The sequence below is a fragment of the Elgaria multicarinata genome, chromosome 10, assembly GCF_023053635.1.
Source record: "Elgaria multicarinata webbii isolate HBS135686 ecotype San Diego chromosome 10, rElgMul1.1.pri, whole genome shotgun sequence".
NCBI lineage: Eukaryota > Metazoa > Chordata > Lepidosauria > Squamata > Anguidae > Elgaria > Elgaria multicarinata.
In genome coordinates this window covers 26940411-26961831 of record NC_086180.1, presented here as the reverse complement: position 1 = coordinate 26961831, position 21421 = coordinate 26940411, and the positions used below count along the sequence as shown (strand labels likewise).

The 21421-nt window shown below is 41.9% G+C and overlaps 1 protein-coding gene across 1 annotated transcript; it reads right to left on the bottom strand.

Moving 5' to 3' along the window:
- Positions 1-339: 339 nt before the first annotated feature.
- CISD2 (CDGSH iron sulfur domain 2) lies at positions 340-21202 on the bottom strand. Its single transcript, XM_063135948.1, has 3 exons — positions 21048-21202; positions 3321-3535; positions 340-1957 (listed from the first exon to the last, which is right to left on the bottom strand). Exons 1-3 carry the CDS (start codon positions 21148-21150, stop codon positions 1868-1870), a joined length of 408 nt encoding a protein of 135 aa, XP_062992018.1. The 5' UTR covers positions 21151-21202; the 3' UTR covers positions 340-1867.
- Between the last annotated feature and the right edge of the window lie 219 nt (positions 21203-21421).

Below are 21421 nucleotides of genomic sequence, written 5' to 3'. Positions count from 1 at the left end.
GCGGAAGCTTGTAGAGAGGAAAAGGGGGCAATTATGTTGGTGGGGAGGGGAGGAGACCAAGGCCTTACGAAGAGTCCTCTGGTCCCTCCCAACCTTCCCTACTTCTCCACGCTGCCCCAGCTAGTAGGCAAAATTGTCAGTCTAGCAAAAATGCAGAGTGAGAACAGCACAATCCTCTTGTCCTGCATAGGATGATCCTAAGCCTCCATGTGTGGGACCTCATGATCATCAAGAGTGCAACTCATAGGATTACCCTTAGTCTACATGATTGGAAATAATATATAAAATCCAGAAAATTGTCATTTTAAACCAGACTTTGAACATAAAATGCAAATATACTTTTTGAAAAATACCATAAATTTATTTTTTCCTCTAGAAGGAAGCCTACAGAAAACAAACCATGTCCACACATTGCTAAGAACAGTTTAGTCTTCCCATGACAACTCAAAAATACAGAATTAATGGAAAGACTAGAAGATCAGTTACAAAATACATTGAACAACCCCTTCCCCAAACAGGTAACCAGCAAAGCAGACGGCTTCAGTAGAAATCTGGATTCTGTCTACAGTGGGAATAGCATTGAGTAAGGTGTGGCAGAGATCTACTTTGATATTTACTTTTGTTTAGACAACATATGAGCCAAGGATACTTCTACTACAGGCCTGTTCTTGCGTAGGGTCTAGAACCACAATTGCTTTGGGCCAACTTATATTTTCCATAGCATAAAGAGCACAAAACATAAGGCTGTGCAGCATGAAGATTATGACTGTTTAATATTAGGATTGTGCGGGGAGTTTGGAGCTAAGTATGTGTTGAATATGCAGGCAAATTGGATGCAGAGGCCCAAGGTGACGAGAACAGCACTGGGGGGGTGGGGTCATAGGGAGGGGGGTCTCTTGGGACCACACAAATTTCAGAGTATTCTACTTTTGTTTCAGGCACATTGGTATGAACTCTGTTTGGTGTGAGCAATAGCCTTAGTTGCAAATACATTACCACATTTCATCCAATTTAGGCAACAGCTATGCAGTACTGTGGAGAGTGTAAGCAGATTATGCTGTTCTTGGGTTTCATTATTTACAGGTTTGAAGCATGTGTTTATTCTGCAAGTCCCAGTACTGTAACATAAATGTGTTGTATGAAAGCCCCCAAATCAAAGCCTAGCCATTATTATAAATTTACAATCTGTATTGCTTCTGCAAAGCAGAACACAGACTGGCACCAAGGTCATCTACAGCAGAAATGTAAAACCGTTTGCAAGTTTGTTAAATATTCTCAACCAGGGATCTCTGAGACAAGTAGTTCTATCAGGGGCTGCTACCTCCACATACTCAATTTTCAAATTGTAGTATGATATTTCAGGAAACAACACTATTTATTAACCATCTGCAGACATCTTAAACTAATTAAGGCTTAAGTCAAAGCTGTCTTCGTTTGTGAAAGGACCATGATCATAACTATTAAAAGATGTCAGAAGAAAAAGAAATTCTCAAAAGCCTCAAAAATTACAGTTCTCAGAGTTCTTTGGTGGAGGGTATAGCAGTTAAGCTGGTTTTTAAAACTTCTTTAAATCTGTAGTGTAAGTATGCCTGCAAATAGAGCAGACACACATATATGCCCTTCAAGATTGATCCAGCTTTTTATTTCAGGTTAAATAAAATTACTGGGAATTGTAATTTTGTTATCACAGTCTAGCAATTATATTTATGTGGGTTTGATTTTTTTTCAGACCATAGCACAGTCTATAAATCTAAGGCAACCTAAAAAGATATCCAAACTCAAGTCTACAGCAATTATTAGACTGAAAGCAGTACCACATAAAAGTATAAGTAGACCTCCCTTCAGTCATCATATAGATAAGAGTTTGCTAGACTTCTTTCTTCTTGAGTATTAATGGACCCACGTTATCTCCTGTTGTTTCATTATGCTTGTTGTGAGAGCCATCACAGGCAGGAAACTGAAAAGAAAGACAAAGGATGGGGAGAGTAGGTGAGATTAATTGTTTTACTGGTTGTACAGCTGGACTTATGATTAAGAAAACCTTTATGCTCATGAACAGAATGCAACACATAGCCAGAATGGAATGGCATGCCCCAGCTTAACTAAGGGGAAAGAAACGAATCCAGTTTGAGGGATGTCCAGAGCCTTACCTGAGGCACCAAATAAGACACTGGGACCATTCAGTAGGCGCTGAACCATGGTGGTTAAGCCAGAAAGCTAGGCCGTGTTCAGAAGACACTTCAAACCACAGTTTTAACCATGGTGAATAAGGCTTTCTGGCTTAACCACCTTGGTTAAAGCCATGGTTTAAGGTGTCTTTTGAACGGGGTCACCATGTGCTTTAAAATATTATCTGTGCTTGCTCCAACCCCTTCACTGTTACAAACCACTGGACAAGGCAATCATCTGTCACCTGTAACTAAATCTCATAAAAACTTGGATACTCTATGGAAAGTTAGAATGTTGGCTCCAGTTGAATGGGGTTTGGATTCATACTCAAAAGCTGCCGATGGCAGTCTCCCCAGAGTCTGTTGCTATCCATGATCTATTCAGTTGTCTGGAGTTTGTAAAACATGTTTTATGTTAGTTATGGTCTGACAAACTGCTGTCACAGTTGCAGCTGTTGCTCATCTCCAGAGACCACCGCACCTGGAGATGCAAGAGCACAACAGATCATAAAGAAAGCACACAAATGGCTCTAAACCATAGTTTGCAGGGGCAGGCCCTACCGTTAGGCAGAGAGAGGCAGTCTGTCACCTCAGGCAGCAGATGCTGGGGGGCAGATGTAGGTGTTGGAGCTGTGTGTTATGGGGCCTGCCCTAAACTAGCCTGCTGCCTCCCAGGGCAGTCTCCTAGCTAGCCTCAAAGAAAGGTTCAACTGCCAGTCCAGTTGGCTTCTGTACGTGGAAGTGGCATCTTGTTCTTTGCTTCAGGTAGCAAAAGGTCCTGAAGCAGCTCTGATAGATCAAGTTCTAAATGACAGCAGAAACCAGAGTTTGGTTTAACCATATTAGATATTCTGGAAATTCATAAAACTGACATCTTCAGTAAGAAGCTAAATAATCTTCCTTATTCCAAGAATCTTTCCAAAGTATACTGTGGCCAGCTTCACATCTTATCTAGTTACAGAATAAATGTGGACATGGAGATACCTATCTGCATGACATGAAAAACTGTGTGGCAAAATTAAGCGAAAGTGACTGTGAGAAATGCTGCATGCTTATGGCAATTAAGGGAAGTAAACTAGTCTATATCATGCAAAACAGTAACAAAAAAAGAAGAACCTTGAAGCCATACAGTCAAGGAATAAAATGACTCACTGTCTTTGAGCGCCAACATCTGCAGTAGACTGCCTTAGTATGACACAGGTCCTCAATGTTGATTTCATTCACTACTTTGGGATTTTCCTTCTGGATCTTGTGATTAATTAAGCTATCCTTCTGTTGCTTCTTCTTGGGAAGGAATGGGCGAATAGCAAGGTATCCAAGCAGCGCAAGGACACCCAGGAAAGGCAACAACCGCAGCCATTCTGAAACTGAGCACATACCACACACACATTAACAGTTTCTAGCTTCAGCTATTATCAACCCAGCCCCTCACTATTTAGTGCTTTGTTTCTAAGAACAACTCACAAATATCAGTGGAGACTGCTAGAAATGTCCTCTGCATGACGGCTAACCCCCGTGGCAGCCATAACATGTACTGACAGACGTCGCATCATTCTAGTCCCTGATGCCTCCCAGACACAATACACTGCACTAGTACTTTCCATGCCAAGTACTAGTGCAGTGAGAGAGCCAGTGGTATATCGTAAGGCAGAGCCAAATCCAGCCCACCAAGAAGGCTTCCCCAACCACCAAATTGTTTTGTGGTGTCCAGGCTTTTGTGCCTTCCACCCCCTGCCCATTCTGAAAGTTTAGAGTCCTTTCCCTAAGGCTTAGCTACTGCCAGTAAGAATTTTAAGTTAAAATATGCTGCATTTCCCCCCCCCCACACACACACACCCCTTTTGACCCACACACAACACTGGAATGAGGTCCCCAAGAACTTCTTTCACATGGAATTTGGCCTGCAGGTTAAAAAAAAGATTCTGCATCCCTGTCATAAGGCTATGTCAAGGGTAAGTCATCATTTGGAGGCCATTCTGCGTCATGTTTGTAGCATGGACTCAAGCTCTTCATTTCCACACTAGGAAGAAAATGACACTGATAGCATTCTATACCAGCTATAGTGAAAGAGACTTGCTTGCCTGACTTCCCAGAGCTGAGAGTTGTTATATTATGCTTTTGCCTTGACTTCAGTCACACCAAAACATATTATAAGACACTGCCTGTCTATTGTGAAGGCTGTAAGAGCAGCTTATTTGTTATGTTTATAAGGATATACACTTTTTCCCTCTTACAAGGAACCCAAGGTGGCTTACATGGTCCTTCTCCTTTCCATTTTATCCTCACAACAACCCTGTGAGGTAGGTCAGTTTGAAAGTTGATGACTGGCCTATAGTCACCCCAAGAGTTTCATGGCCAACTGAAACTAGAACCCGGATCTTCCAAGTCCAGCACTCTGACCACTAGATCACAATGGCTCCAGTTGAGATACTGAAGTTTAAAAATGGTTGATGGGGTGAACTGTATAAATATACATAATAAATTGCAAAGGAGAGAGATATTGTGTAACATAGTTCTAGCATCTGTGGGTTCAGTATGTAGTCTCTGGAAGCTTGGCTTAATTTATTACAATAAAACAAATGTGTTTTCAGTGCAGTAAACAAGTTCAACTACACAAAGTGTTACACTTCTCTTCACCCTAAGAGTATATGGAATTTTCCATATTTGCCAGCATTATTGTATGAGTGTGCATTTTTATTATTTCTCTGTAGGCAGGTATTGAACAATTCCCTGGCTACAGTTTTTACAATGACACCGTGTTGCAAAAATGCTCATGATATGGATAGACGTCACAGTGAAGATGAGCAGTGGCGTGTAATGTACATTTTGGTACAGCTAGAGCTAAGAAAAATGTTATTATGTAACAGCTATAAATGAGGACAAGATTGGACCATAAATATTACATTAGTTTAATCCACAAATCCAAGAAGTCATATTATGGGTAACTTCAGCTGGCCCAAAAGTAGTTCTGGATTGATTCTTTTGCAACTAAGAATGTAGTGCCTGAATTTGCTTTGCTTTTCCCCCTCCTCCTCCTCCTCCCTCCCAATCCCCTTTCCTCTTGTGTCATTTTTTTTAGATTGTAAGCCTGTGTGTGGGCAGGGACTGTCAAGAAATATTTTTGTAAACTGCCTTGAGAGCCTTTTTGGCTGAAGGGCGGGATAAAAATGCTTAAATAAATAAATTGGTTCAACACAGGCACCTGGCTTATTTCATAGTGGTTCCATTCATATGTTCATAAGAGGCAGCGGGAGGTTTTCAGTGTGTTGTCAGTAAACAAGAGCTACATAGTTACATTTGCTTTGCGTTACTTATTCATCAGATGGCCACCTTTCACTGTATGACAATTTCAGCTACTACAATGCATACTTGTTTCTCAGGAATACTACCCAGTGAAATACACCCAAAGCTTTTTTAAAAAACAACAACCATCCAGTACCAGGCACATATGTTTTTTCTCATGAGGACACCACAAGTAAAGTAGTTAAATATAGACAGATATTAATGGGTCAGTGCACAATTAAAAGCTTGGAACACAACCCCCTAGAAACATCTGCTGAAATAAATGGGAGTTGCTCAGCAATGTTTATGCAAGAGATGCTGCTCAAATATTGGGCCTGTGGTTCTTCTTGGCCTAGAAAGCAACACCATTATTATATTATATTTATTTATAGGAAGCTGCCTTATACTGAGTCAAGCCGTTGGTCCATTGGAAGTGGCTCTCCAGGGTTTCAGACAGGAACCTTTCCCAGCCCTGTCTAGAAATGCTAAGGATTGAACCCGGGACCTTTTGCATGCAGAGCATGTGCTCCACCACTGAAGATACCACCTTTAGGAGTTGATATATTTGCTAGGGTTGTGTAATCCTGCACATTTACTTTATTTATGTACAATATTTATATACTGCTCCCCATCCAAAAGATTTTGGAGCAGTGAACAACAAATGGAATAAAAGAATAAAAACACTATATTAAAAAAATGGCTATTTAAAAAAGAACACAGTTCTGATAAAATGTTGTAGGTTCCCATGGATTTCAGCTCTGTGACTTTTCTAGGACCAAATGCCTGAAGTCTGAAATACTCACTTCCTTTGGATGGGGGAAGGGTTTTCCTTTCTAAATCTTTTTTTTAAAAGACATAAATACAGATTTCTTTATACTGCATAGCTTAACAAATGGTCAGTCAAGCTGACTTGAATGAGGTCAAAGACAATTTGCAGTTTCCATGGAGGTTTATTCAAATACAGTGCCAAGTTGCAAGCTATAGTAGTAGTTCCTAAAGTGAGAGAACAAATGTGAAGAAAGAAACAAGCTTCTATCCCCTTCCCCAATGGGCAACTACCCGCCCCGTGCCCCCCACCAGTTTTTATTTTGTCACTCTGGGGGGTGTATTAAGGACAGGCCACCCTATATTTTGCCTTCCCAGGGAATGTTATAGCAGGCAAAGTGTCTTTTTTATGTTTCTCTTTGGTTTGATCTGCTTGTTCACAGGCCAAGGACAAAAAAGTGAGCACTGCACTGCCAGCTCAAGGGCTTTCGGACAGCTGTTCTCCTGACTAAGCAAGGATTCTCTGACAGATTTTGAGAACACCGGAGCCATACAAAATTGTCAAGTGCACAGAGGCTTTTGAATGTTAAGTCCTTTGAACAGCCTCCCTGCCTCTCAAATACTTCCCAAGCGTTTTTGAAGATGAAACTCAAGACCAATTTTTTAAAAAAAAAAAATCTGGAAAACAACCATGGTTCTCACAAGAGTCTCTTAGCACTCAAGTAGATAATGTGTGCAAAGTCTTTCTCAATTTATATTTTAAACACAAGAAGGACTTACAAGTGCACACCCATCCATTCACCCATCAGAACCCACAGCATATCTTGTCTCCGCATGAAGTTCCAAAAAGTCCCAATGAACTGTGCTTTGAGAACACCCAAGCAGAATATTAATTCTGCATTGCTATTTATTATTATTATATCTACATTAAAAAAAACTAATTACAATTTACATGAGTTAGAGACCAATCCTATCGTCCCTGGGAGAGCATTCAAAAAACCATAGGCTTGATCGGAGTCTTCCTCCTGGGGACGTAGATTCCAGCTCAGTTCTGATCCATTGCTCCCTGCCACCTTGCAGCTGCTGTAGAAAGAACTCTGCCAGCTGCTTCCTCAGATTGCAAATGCAGCCTCCGAGGGAGGGAACAGGGGGCGGGAGGGGGAGTGGAAAGGCCAGGATACAAGAAATCCCATCGCCTCTCCAGCCCTAGCCCAGCCCCTGTAGGTTTGCCCTCTCTAGCCACAAAGGCCTGTCTAGAGAGGGGGGGAAATGTCAAAGGACGAGAGGCGAAAAATGCTTCTGTTGCTCCTCCCATCCTGCCAGCAGTAGCTTGGCATGGCCTTGGATACATGTTTGGAGGCATCTTCTAAATTTGCTATGTCTACAATCCTATACATTTTTACCTAGGAACATCTCAGTGAACTCGAATGGGACTAACGTCTGAGTTCACATGTAAACGATTGCAGTGTAAAGAAACTCAAGGTGGCTACAAAACTCAAGCATAGTATATGTTTGCCTGGTGTAGAAAGGAACATTAATTTGGGTATCCTACTAAATGACATTCTTTTTTAAACTGGCTTTGGACCAAAAAAAAATCCTATACCACAGTAGAAGGAAAAGGAAGGAAAGACTTTATAGAAGAAAAAGCAGCTTTTTAAAAATAGTTCAATAACAGAGGTACATATGAAAGCCAATAGATCATTTTCAACTCCACTTCATAACATATAGCTCTCTTGAAACATATTATGAAAGTATATATCATCATGAATGTTTTTCCAATGTCAGATTTATTATATTGCTATCCTTTTATTGGCCTCCGAATTGAAAGTTATGCCCTAATGCAATCTGCCTTATAATGTAAGAAAAAAAATATTTGAAAAGAATACTATAGTATTTTCACCAAAAATAGAGCAACAAGGGTTTAAGTACTTTTTCCTAATATTACTATGGCTGCATTCAGACAACACGATAGTCAATGGTGGAATAATAATCAACTTGACAGTTGTTTATCTAGGGGGAACTCCACACACAAATAATAACAACCATGGTATGGATTAGGATCAGTATTGAGTTGACTATTAGTCCATTCTGAGTTGACTCACTCATCCCCTGCCCTCTCTCCCCCCCTGAGTCCTCCCACTAGTATCCCATCAGCCTTTGCTGCCAAAAATCTGTCCTGCCAACTGGACTAGAGTGGCAGCTGCTGCTTTGACCACTCTTGCCTTGTGACTCTGTAGCTGACAAAATAACCAACAGTGCCCTCCACACAACGCGGTAACCAATGGTGGTTCAAATAGCTAACTGTGCACAGCAATGGTTATTTAACTATTGGTTAAAAAACTCCCTCCACACAACATGATAATCCATGGTAGGTGTCCTGCTAGGGCTTTAGGATGTTCTAGGTGCAGATCAGGTCTGTACAGAGGGATGATCAATCCAAGCCGAGGTTAGAACACATGCAGTCAATCAGTCAAGAGGGTCAGGCAATAACAGGAGTAGTCACAATAACAGGCAAAGGTCAAAACACCATAAACAGTCAGTACTTTACACAGTCCAGAGGCAGAGTCGGTAGGCAATCCAAAAGGTCAGTAAACAGGGTATCAGGCAAGGTCCAGGAAACAAGGTACAAGGCAGGATGGACGAAAGTTGTTCCAACGCTAGCTGATTTCAAATGCAGGCTTTTAAGCCCAAAGCCTGTTGGACCCCACCCAGAGCTCAGCGGCAGTAATCAAAGCTCTCCTTTGAGAGCCCTACTCCTGAGGAGACACTTCCTCCCTGAGGAGACCTTTTCTGCAAGCAAGCACTCTTTCGCACAGGAGCCTTACTCGCCTGTCACTTGAGGCGACATCACTCCCGGGAGTCAGGGGGGTGCTCAGCCTGTGCCTCAGAGGCAGAGTCCCTTTTTTCGTGGCAGGGATGGTCCTGCAACTACCTCCCCTGAGGGTCAGGCTCCTGCAGTTCTGATGGTGGTCTTTGGACTGGGGCTTCGGCTTCTGGGACACCCTGGGCTTCTGGGGCCTCTAGCTCCTCCTCTGAGGAGGACTCCTCCTCGATTAGGGGCATGACAGTGGGTTAAATAACCAACCGTCAATTATTTAAACCACCATTGGTTATCGTGTTGTCTGAACCCAGTCTATGTCTGTCAAGGTAAAAACAAAAGCCTTGAGATTTCACTATTGGTCAATAACTTTATCCCATGTATCCATGCAGACCATTGTGAATCCTGCTGGTTAACACATTAATATAATACACTTAGACGGCAAAGGCTCAGCAAAATTTACACACAATTTTGAAAAATATACTTTGCTCCACTTATAGCCCGCCTTTCTTAAAGGAGGCATGCACGCTACCTCCCATCCAAGCACTGACCAAACTGATACCTGCTTAGCTAGGTTGCTTCTTCATTTACCTTCAGACCATGGCAGGGCTAACATACAGTTGCCCTGATGATCCGTACTGCATGTATTTTCTCCTTCTTGGTTAAATAACCAAATGACAGCTAGACAAAACAGGGTGTTGTTCTGTGAGAACATCTGCTATCTTAGCTGAAATTCTATTGCTGGGACTTCCAACATGGTGCCCATGGACCCACCTCTTTTTGCACCTTCCAGGGCAAGTTACTTTTCTTTTAACCTTCTTGTTGTGACTGGCAACATATACCATGTCAGCCATTTTGTGAATGAGCAAGCCCCCATGTCAGCCATTTTTTAAGAGTGCCCCCCACACACTCTGTCAAAATTCCAAATGTGCCGACAAACCCCAAAAAGTTGGAGACCCTTGCTCTGTTGTTAGCAATGCTATTGCAAGTCCAGGTTTTATATTCAAAATTGAAAGCTACTTCATGAAATTTAATTCTCCCTAAAGTTTGCCCTTCCAATCTGAGATTGTTCCTAGTTAGCTCTGAGTGCTATCCTCAGAGACAATAGACTTCAATGACATTACTACAAAGTGGCATGCAGAATGGAACTTCAGAAAATGGAGAGCAGTAGAGATGCAACAAGTTTCTTCAGTTCTCTGATATGATGCCAAAAATAAATCAAAGCTCTTACAGATGTAAACCACAGGCATGTGCTTTTAACAGGCCTATGGCAACTGCAATGACAGTATTGCATCAATGGAATTTTATCTTTGGGAAGAGGATCCACTATTTTATTTATTTACTACATTTCTATACTGCCTAATAGCCAAAGGTGTCTGGGTGGTTCAATAGTTGGTCCCACCTTCTAATCTGCATTTCAATCTTGGCATTATACTTTATTCCCAATATACATTGCTAATATCTCAGAAGTGTATTCTGTGATCCACTATGGGAAGTTATGCACCAACTGTGTATCGGATGGCCATGTGTCCTACTTTACTAAGGAAAGCCCTCTATTTAAAGCTGTCCAATCCAACTCCAGTTTAAAGCCAAAGAACAGCAAGAAGAGAGAGCAGAGGCCTTGAACTTGCCCACCAACAGCACTTCGACAGCAAACTGAGCAGGCTTACAGGACACCTGGTCACAATCTCCCCCTCTATGATGCATTGCATTTCTACTTACATTAGAGTGATTATTTCTCCATTTGCATCTGTACATATAAATTAGTGTGTGCAAATTTTATGCAAGTCTGCCCTCTTTCTGGTGATATATTTCCTCTTTTAGACAGTGGGTATGTGGCCCACCCTATGGAGGAAGCTGAAAGACTAACACATTTCAGCTTTTCAGTGGCAGAAAAGGATGCAAGTATTAGGAAGTCTGCATGGATAACTAAGGAAGATGTGGTGGTGTAGTGGCTAAAATGTTGGACTGGAAATCGGGAGATCTGAGTTCTAGTCCTCACTTGGCCATGGAAACCCAGTGAGTGACTTTGGGCCAGTCACAAACTCTCAGCCCAACCTACCTCACAAGGTTGTTGTGAGGATAAAATGGTGAGGAGGAGGAGGAGGAGGATTATGTATGTCACCTTGGGTTCCTTGGAGGAAAAAAGGTGGGATATAAATGCAATAATAATGAAATCATGGCCTAACAAGATGTTAGAAGTAAAATTAAACATATATATGAGTCAAATGGTTGGAAATATTATGCAGAACAAACTAAAAGAAATACCATTCCTATGGGTTTTTATGATGGCCACTAGCATTGGTAATTGAAAAAGAATTAGACATCTTTTAAGGGTATATTTATTTAAGCTATTAGCCATAATAAAGAAGAGCTTCAATGTTCAGAAGCAGTCATCAGTTGCCAGGTGTGTGGGGGGGTGTCAAACAATGGGTATCATCAACCTCCTGGGGCCATCTGGCTGCCCAGTGTTGGATCCAGAAATCCAGATTTATAGTGCAATCCTATATCTGTTTACTCTGAAGGAGGTCCCATTGAATTCAATTAATTCAATGTGTCTTGCTTCCACTTAAGAGGGTATAAAACTGCAGCCTAAGTAGACCTTTTGCCTGATCCAACCAGTCAGTTCTTGCGTTCTGCACATCTTAGGCAAATACAAATAAGATGGCAAGACTATGACCTTAATTTTTATGTTTTCCTCACAACGTGTCAGTACTTCTAAAACAATTTTCAAAGAAAGCCTGATACAGTTCTCTAACTCAAGTTGCAGACACTCTGCAAAGAAAAGATAAAAGCCGACTAGCTATAATACCACCAGTTTAATCAATTATACCAGTATAAAAAGCAGAGTCATTGTGAGACCGTAGTGTAGATTTCAGCAGAATTACTGGCAAAACTAACAGGAACTGAAAGAAGAGTGCAACGCAATCTTGAATTATCTATATATTCTGTATTTCCTATCTCTTCACATTCCATCCACAAGCGCTCAGCATTTAGGAGTAATGACATTGTTTTGTGCATGTCAGAATTTTCTTTTGTTAAATCCAGGATTACTGTCTATTCATGGCAGTATTTAAAAATAAGAAAAAAGAAGTGATGTGAAAACAAATAACTATCAAATTTCTCATGCAAACAGTTCATAAGCTTGCATCTATCTGAACAATGGATGTAAGATGGTAGTTTCTATGGTATATTTTACTGATTGTACTGACATTCACAAAGAGAAGCAATCTTAAGCATCTTTACTCAGAAGTAAGCCACAGAACTCAAGACAGCTTGTTTACTTCCTAGTAAGCATACAACGTAAGGTTGCAGTGCTGTGCACACTTAACTGAGAGAAAGCCCCCCTTTACTTCCAAGTAGACATGAGCAGGATTGCACTCCTCTTGGACTTTTTGGTGTTTACTTATGAAAAGAAGGAAGCTCAAAATATTTAAACACTTTTTGAACCGAAATCAAACCTAATTCTGTCTCCAAGTTCATTTCTTAAGTTCCTATCCAGTCTAGGGGTGAGCTCCTGGCCTTGAAATCAGCTTTCATTTAAGAAAACCTGGAAAACATCAGAGCAATAGGAACTGACTGCCTATTAGCTACCAAGCCATGTTCAAGGTTATGTTGTTAACATATAACTTGGGACCAGGTTACCTAGCAGAAAGCCTTCCCTTATGTACACCCAGCTGCATTTTGAGATCTTCAGAGAAGGCCTTGGACCAACAGAAGGTTAGAATCATAGAATCATAGAATAGCAGAGTTGGAAGGGGCCTACAAGGCCATCGAGTCCAACCCCCTGCTCAATGCAGGAACCCACCCTAAAGCATCCCTGACAGATGGTTGTCCAGCTGCCTCTTGAATGCTTCTAGTGTGGGAGAGCCCACAACCTCCCTAGGTAACTGATTCCACCGTCGCACTGCTCTAACAATCAGGAAGTTTTTCCTGATGTCCAGCTGGAATCTGGCTTCCTTTAACTTGAGCCCGTTATTCTGTGTCCTGCACTCTGGGAGGATCGAGACGAGATCCTGGCCCTCCTCTGTGTGACAACCTTTTAAGTATTTGAAGAGTGCTATCATGTCTCCCCTCAATCTTCTCTTCTCCAGGCTAAACATGCCCAGTTCTTTCAGTCTTTCTTCATAGGGCTTTGTTTCTAGACCTCTGATCATCCTGGTTGCCCTCTCCTGAACACGCTCCAGCTTGTCTGCATCCTTCTTGAATTGTGGAGCCCAGAACTGGACACAATACTCTAGATGAGGCCTAACCAGGGCCGAATAGAGAGGAACCAGTACCTCACATGATTTGGAAGCTATACTTCTATTAATGCAGCCCAAAATAGCATTTGCCTTTCTTGCAGCCATATTGCACTGTTGGCTCATATTCAGCTTGCGATCTACAACAATTCCAAGATCTTTCTCATTTGTAGTATTGCTGAGCCAAGTGTCCCCCATCTTGTAACTGTGCATTTGGTTTCTATTCCCTAAATGTAGAACTTGGCATTTATCCCTATTAAATTTCATTCTGTTGTTTTCAGCCCAGCACTCCAGCCTATCAAGATCACTTTGAAGTTTGTTTCTGTCTTCCAGGGTATTAGCTATCCCACCCAATTTTGTGTCATCTGCAAATTTGATCAGCGTTCCCTGCACCTCCTCGTCCAAATCATTAATAAAAATGCTGAAGAGCACTGGGCCCAGGACTGAGCCCTGCGGCACCCCACTCATTGCCCCTCCCCAGTTTGAGAAGGTTCCATTGATAAGTACTCTTTGAGTCCGATTGGTTGCAATAGCTCAAAGGCAGGCCTTCTTGGTGGCTGACCCACTCTCCGGAAAACCCTCCCCCTGCAATTCAGGGGGCAGACAATGCTGTATCTTTCAAATGCCTCCTGAAAATGCACTTATTCACCAACACCTTCTCTGGCTTACAACAATTGCAATTAATCATATGCTGCTCCATCTTACTGCTCCTTGTATTGTTCTGTACTGTTATTGTAGTTTTAAATTGTTTTAATAGTGCATTTTAAATGTATTTGTATTGTTATTATAATTGAAATAATTTAATTTTAATAGTGTTTAAATAGTGTGTTTAAATGTATTTTTAAAATATTTATATGTTACGCACATAGAGATGTTTTTATATTTAGTATACAAATATTAATAAATTAAATAAATATTAAAGGCTCAGAATAACAACAATTAAGGGGGCTATATTCATTACATTAAAAAAAGATTTTTCCAGCCAATTCCTTTGCATTATCTTTTGCTATCTGAAGCTCAAACATTCATAGGACATCTTCAAATGAGCTAAAGCCTTTCTTTTAAACTGGAACTGCAGGTAACAGACATTTCTCTTGTTATTCAGTCAAACTCAAGACACAGTTTTCAGGATCAAAAACATAAATATTTGAAGCAAACAGACACTGAAATCTATTTTTAAAAGGAACACTCATTGCTGGTCTAGCAGAATGGACATGGTCTAGTGTATAAAAGGTATGACAAAAAGCAAACAAACATATGTATATAGACACATATGTCAAAATGCATTTGGTTTATTTGGTATTGGTTATCTTTGGTATGGTTAGGTTTTCACAGCACAGCAACATTATATTCTCTTTTATCGGTTTCATGTATGCTTTTACATTGCACAGGTAAAAAACGTTATCATTAGATTCAGTAATACATATTTATTATCAACAATAATAAATTGTTGCTCCGAACAGCAGCAGCTACCATCACTACTTGTCTGCTTGTCTATCTGCCTGTTCTCAACCACAGAACAAATCACTCCAGTCCCTGTGCATGTGGATCACCAGCCAGTCTTATTAAACTGCGTGAAACAAGGAAGAGACACAGCACAGCCACACGGGTACAAGAGTGGAATCATTGACCCAAATGGTCAATGAGCAGACCCTCTTCTGATAGCATTGGGACCAACACAAGGCTAAGTATTGGTCCTATGGCTGGGGCAAAGGTGATACATTCTGGCATGTTTGCCAGCCTGGATGATGGAACAGAAACTGACCAGGGACATCTCCTCATGTTAGCACAAGCCATCTCACAAGGTTCTGGAGAGATCTGGCAGCAACAGGCCAGTGATGCTTTGCCAAGCCTGAAGCAAGGGTTAGCTCAAAGGTTGAAGAGTGCTGAGTGAGTTACAGAGGGACAAATGAGTAAATAAAGGAAAAGATGGACCTGAAGTTGCTCCCACTCTGGTTAAACTTGCTAAGCAAAGCTCCCCTGTGAATTATAAATCAACAAATAAGATTACAGCCATTATTCTGTGGTGTAGTCAAGAAAGGCATGCAAAACAACATTCCTTTTTTTACTCCAGGCCTTTTCCCCCTGCTGGCTTCGAGCTGTTATTATCCCAACTAACTGGTTTTTGTTTTTTACTCCAGTAGCCCTTTTGAACCCACACAGCTGTTATATTCATGCAAGCTGAAGCCTATTTATCCTCCAGAAACTTTAGATTTATTAGCCAGTTCAATCTGCAAATTGTCCATCACTAGAGGGTAGACGTAAAAAGAGAGAGAGAGAGAGAGAGAGAGAGAGAGAGGTAACAGAAATGCTGGCTTGATTTAGAACCATATCTCTGAATCACAAATACACCATCTTTGTAAGAAAGATTTAGTGAGCAAAAAAATCAAGACACAAACATATATTGTGAAAGAACAATGTGTCAGGGGGTTGGGGGAATCCTCTCTCCTAATAAGAAAAGGAGGTTGTTTCGAGATGTGTGAACTTGGACACCATGGGTTATTCATGGGTTAAACAACCCACAGTTAACCTACAATTAGCAGTTTACAAATTGTTTTGAATCCCACAGGTTCTCCACAAAGGGCAGGCCTTTATTGATATACATGGCCCAGATCAGGATACTCTATCCAGTAGCAGCACTCCAAGGAAGTGGAAGTCTTTCCCAATCCTCCATCTGAGATCAGTAACTGGAAATGCTAGAAAATGTCCATAAAAGCTTGCATTGACCCCTTTTGGGCCAATTAAAATTAAAATTTTATGTCTCTCTGTCTTTGTGATCAATATGACTATAAGCAGCACACTGATGCTTCACATCTGATTCACATCTAACAGCAGCATTCATCATCAAATCATGGATTAATTTATCCCTGATTTGTGGGGATGTGTTTTGCATGTGAGCTATTTCTAGTTTGCAGCAACAACCTACAAATGCCCCTTTACTCGATTGTAAGTGTGATGTCTGAACCTGGACACTATGGGTTGTTTATGGGTTAAACAACCCAAAGTTAACCTATGATTTGTTTGTAGCATAACTATGGGTTGTTTAACCCCTGAATAACCTAAAGTGTCTGGGTTCAGATGTAACACAAAATACGTACAAATGGGGCATTCATAGGTTGTTGCTGCAAACTGGAAGCGACTTGTGCTCAACACACATCCCTTTAAATCATAGGTTAATTAATCCACAATTTGCTGATGAATGCTGCCATTACATGCCAACAGCCCTGTTGCACAGGCACATTTCCTTTAGCCTTTTAACACATTATTTAAGGACACTTTATGTAACAATTACTCATGTCCATGTTCACTGTGTGCTTTGTGGCTTTTGAGAGTGTATCCATCTAGCAAAACACAGGCAAAAACAATTGTTACATTTTTCCTGTATGGTTTCCATGTAGGAAAATTGTAACAAGTAACATAGCTTATAAGTCAAGTCACTTGGGACGAAGTCAATAGTCTGTAAGTATTAAAAGAATTATATAGAAGAAGTCTCTTTTCTTCTTAATGAACCAATAAATTAATTACCACCTCTTCCCAGCAGTCTGCTATCAAAATAATTCACCTCTCTGGTTACTTTTGATCACTAAAAATTAGTGCTGCAGTAGCTGGTTGGTCGAGGCTGCAGCCCTATGGGGCTCCATTTTAAATACAAAGTTACTTTCCTTGTTAGCTTTGAGTAGCAGCAAACTGTACCAAACAAGTGCTGCCTTTTGGAAGGTGGGGACACAGCCAATGAGGGCAGCAGAGCAAAGAAAGAACTGCTCCTTCGCTGCTCTGGTGCCCTCACTGGTTGCATGTCCACAAAGGCAGTATCTGATTGTGTAGCAGCGAGTTGAATCAAAATTAAGAAAGAAAGAAAGAAAGAAAGAAAGAAAGAAAGAAAGAAGCTTTAATTTAAAATGGTGTGCCATGAGGCTACAGCCTCAACAAGCCATTTTAGCAGCAGGCTGGGAGGAAGGGAAGAGCTGAGCCAAGGCCTCACTCCTAGTTTTTAAAAAAGGACAATTGGCAAGGAAAGGCTGACCAGGTCCAGAAATCACCGTGTGTGGGGTCCCTTCAAATGTGGCAGTGCCACTGTACCCTACTATAACTTCACATAAAAATTGTAATTAAAAGAATCACCCATTTCCCCCACTTTCTGGTATTGTTTCCCATGTGTCATATTTTAGATTGTAAGCTGTTCAGGGCAGGGTCTTGTCAACTTATACATTGGGTCTGTTCCGACAACACGCTAAGCCATGGTTAGGCTGCTAACCCTTTTGCAGTAAGTGCTTAGAGTATTTAAACTGTGGTTATGTAGCCACCATGGTTAGGAATAGTTCACATGACACACTAAGGCCTTTGCTAGACCTACCTTAAAATCTGGGTGAGAGGAGGGGAGAGCCCGTGATGCAACTATCGCAGGCTGTCAGCTTAGTCTACACGTCAGGCGCGATGCGCTAAAGGAAAGACCCGTCACGTCTGCCTTTTTTTTTTTTTTTTTAGTTTTAAAGGGCCGGATGCACAGGAGCGCACGAATGACAAAAGGTAAAGTTTTTTTTTTTTTAAAAAAAAAAATTCCTCGCTCCCCCCACCCTGCCCCTGATGGGCGCAGCACTCCTGTGGAGTGCTGTGCCCCGTGTGCAGCTTCTCCCAGCTATGTGCGAGTAATTGCGCGGAGCCGGGAAAAGCCACGGAGCAGGCTACACACTCGTGGTCTCGGGCTCAGCCCTGGATATAGCCTGATCTAGCAAAGGCCTAAGTGATGGTTCACTTGAATGCTAAGCCATAATGTTTAGCTCAAAATGCTTAACCACAGCAGTTTAGCGTGTTGTCTGAACAGGGCCCACGTAAAGTGAAAAGCACATTCATAGTGATGTAATAACCACATGCACTGGTCTGTATTGATAATCAGTGATGCTTTAAGGTGGATTTCTGCATTGAGCAGGAGGTTGGACTCGTGGCCTTATAAGCCCCTTCCAACTCTACTATTCTATGATCCTATGTGGATGTGAAACACCACATATAAACATGTATTGAAAGGACATGGGGAACAAGATACGTATTTAGCATGTCATGTCACACTGTTGCAAGAATGAAAGAGCAGTTAGATGTTTGTAAGTTAACTCTGCTCCATTAAATAATTTTTGGATATGTTTCCATTGAAATTCAGTTGTGCAACAGTAATTATTATTTGCAGTATGTGTATGCCGTCCCATAACATAGAGTTATCTAGGCAGTATATAATAATCATAAAAAACATTTAGATACAAAATAGAACATAAAACCATAAAATCAAAAGGAACATAATGCACAACATACAAGCTTTCAGATTTTCCGTGTCATTTGCTCCATTTTCCTAATAAGTATGCACTGTAAGGATGAAAAGAACCCAAGATTATGACGGGTAATTTAATTCCATGATTATGAGCACAAAAGGATAGCTAAAAGGTTCAAAGGGTTGTTATTTTGAATTAAACTATATTATATGCACACACCGAGAGCGTTTTCATACAGGGTATGAAGGCAATACTGTGATGCATATGTGCATTAGTTCAGTGGTAAAGCATATGCTTTGCAAGCAGAAAGTTCCTGTCATCTCTAGGTTCAATCCCTGGCATCTCCAGGAAGACCTAGGAAAGAATCCAGCCCAAAAACTTGGATTGCCATTGTCAGTCAGCATCCATGATATTGGGCTAGGTGGACGAATGGTCTCACTCACTACAAGGCAGCTTCTTATGTTGCTGCAAAGCAACACTGCCCCTATAGAGTGTTCAAATAACACCTTAAGCCATGGTTAGGCCACTAACCCTTTTGCAGCAAATGGTTAGTGGGCATGTTTGTTGTTGTTTATTCGTTCAGTGGCTAATAATTGTTCCCCAGCAATTAGTGTATATAGCTTTATTGCCTCTGATACTGGAGGTAGCATATCACCATCAGGACTAGTAGCCATTGATAGGCTTCTCCTCAATGCATTTATCCAACCTTGCTTATCAAAAGGTTGTTGCTTATTTGTTCAGTCGTTTCCGACTCTTCGTGACTTCATGGACCAGCCCACGCCAGAGCTTTCTGTCGGCCGTTGCCACCCCTAGCTCCCCCAAGGTCAAGTCTGTCAACTCCAGAATATCATCCATCCATCTTGCCCTTGGTCGGCCCCTCTTCCTTTTGCCTTCCACTTTCCCTAGCATCAGCCTCTTCTCCAGGGTATTCTGTCTTCTCATTATGTGGCCAAAGTACTTCAGTTTTGCCTTTAATACCATTCCCTCAAGTGAGCAGTCTGGTTTTATTTCCTGGAGTATGGACTGGTTTGATCTTCTTGCAGTCCAAGGCACTCTCAGAATGTTCCTCCAACACCACAGTTCAAAAGCATCTATCTTCCTTTGCTCAGCCTTCCTTATGGTCCAGCTCTCGCAGCCATAGGTTACTACGGGGAATACCATTGCTTTAACTATGCGGATCTTTGTTGTCAGTGTGGTGTCTCTGCTCTTAACTATTTTATCAAGATTTGTCATTGCTCTCCTCCCAAGAAGTTAAATCATGGTTATGTAGCCACCATGGTAAGCCATAACATTTAGTTAAAAATGCTTAGCATGTCGCCTGAATAGTGTCACTGACCCTGTTCAGAAGACACACTAAGCCATGGTGGTTAAGCATTTTGAGCTAAACATTATGGCTTAGTGTGTCGTGTGAACCATGATTTAGCACGTCATGTGAATCATTCCTAACCATGGTGACTACATAACCACAGTTCAAACACACTCACTAACCATTTGCTGCAAAAGGGTTAGTGGCCTAACCATGGTTTAGTGTGTCATCTGAACAGGCCCAGTGAGTTAAGTGTGAAATCATCTCTAAATGGGACTACCTAACTTTGAACAGGATTGCAACATTAATTAAGAGTATGATCTATTGACCAATAGGGCTTACTTCCATGCAAACAGTCCTTTTACATCTCCTGCATCTATTAATGTGAATTAGAAACAGCTCTCTCCTGTTTTCTATCCCACACAAGACACATTCACACCTGCAAACAAACAGCAGGAGAATGAAAAGGTCTTCAGTCAGAAAGCAACTGAGGTGACTGAAGAACAAAACACAGAGTGGGGAGGGGACTGAAGAGAAAGGAATGGAAAAGGTATGCAGGCTTGGAAGAAAGCGCAAACAGAATGGATCTAAACTAGGATTCGTCTTCAAAGGGAAAGATAAATGGGCATTGTATGTGTTAAGATCCTATGTTTAAAAATCCTGCGTTCACCTGGAAGTAAGTCCCATTATGTTCAGTGTGGTTTACTCCCAAGTAAGTGTGCATAGGGCTGCACTGTAATACAAGAGGTGCCTTGGAATTAGGAGAAAGCCTTTAAAAACAACAACTAATTATTTAGGCTGGGCATATGTCCCACTGAATTCAAGGGGGCTTATTTCTGTACTTTGGAGCGCTGAAATATGAAACTCGAGAAAACTTTTAAGGATACACGAATGATTTAGGCTACAATCTTAAACCCATTTCTTTGGGCGTAAGTCTCATTGAATGCAGGGGGGGGGCACTTACGTCCGAGTAGACACGCGTAGGCTTGCGCAGTGAACTGAGGCCGAGCGGGTGGAGGCTATTTAATTCAGGAAATTAAGTTTGCCTCATTTTTTTCCCGCTCGAAGAGACGGTGATGGAGGGTTGGGTTGGGGAAGAGAGCTGACTCAACTACAGCCCACACTAGGAAGTTGGAAGAGCGCGTCCCCCACAGACCCTCCAATTCTCTCTCCCCCCGCCCTCCATCCCCCCATAATCCTGCCCCTAACCTGTCAGCCTGAAGAAGCCGCCGATACTCTCCGGCAGCGGCAGGCGCTTGAGGTAGGCAGGCAGCTGCACTTTAATGATGCGGGCTAAGCTGTCCAACACCATGGCGCGCGGCTACGTCCCGCTCGGCGCTCGCATGCCAGGCTCGACTTTGCCCTTTTCCTTTTCCTCCTCTCGCAGAAGAAGTGGTGTCCTTTCCCGCTACTGCGCATGCGCTCACATGACGGGCGATGGGGATGAAGGGAACGCGGCCCGGAAAAAGAGCAGCGGGACGAGAGGATTGGGTCGGCTTCAGCCCGGCCCGGCCTCCCGGGAGCGCGTAACGCTCAGGGGGCGTTTGGCTTTCCAAGCCAGCCCTGGCGAGGAGCGGGCGGGC

Bases quoted from the DNA above. Each gene is read 5' to 3' on its own strand.
- CISD2 (XM_063135948.1), bottom strand. From the start codon at position 21,150: ATGGTGTTGGACAGCTTAGCCCGCATCATTAAAGTGCAGCTGCCTGCC. The intron at 3,536-21,047 runs GTTAGGGGCAGG...GTATGTGCTCAG, and splicing joins CGGCTTCTTCAGGCTGACAG to TTTCAGAATGGCTGCGGTTG. The intron at 1,958-3,320 runs GTGAGTCATTTT...CTTTCTTTTCAG, and splicing joins GATGTTGGCGCTCAAAGACA to TTTCCTGCCTGTGATGGCTC.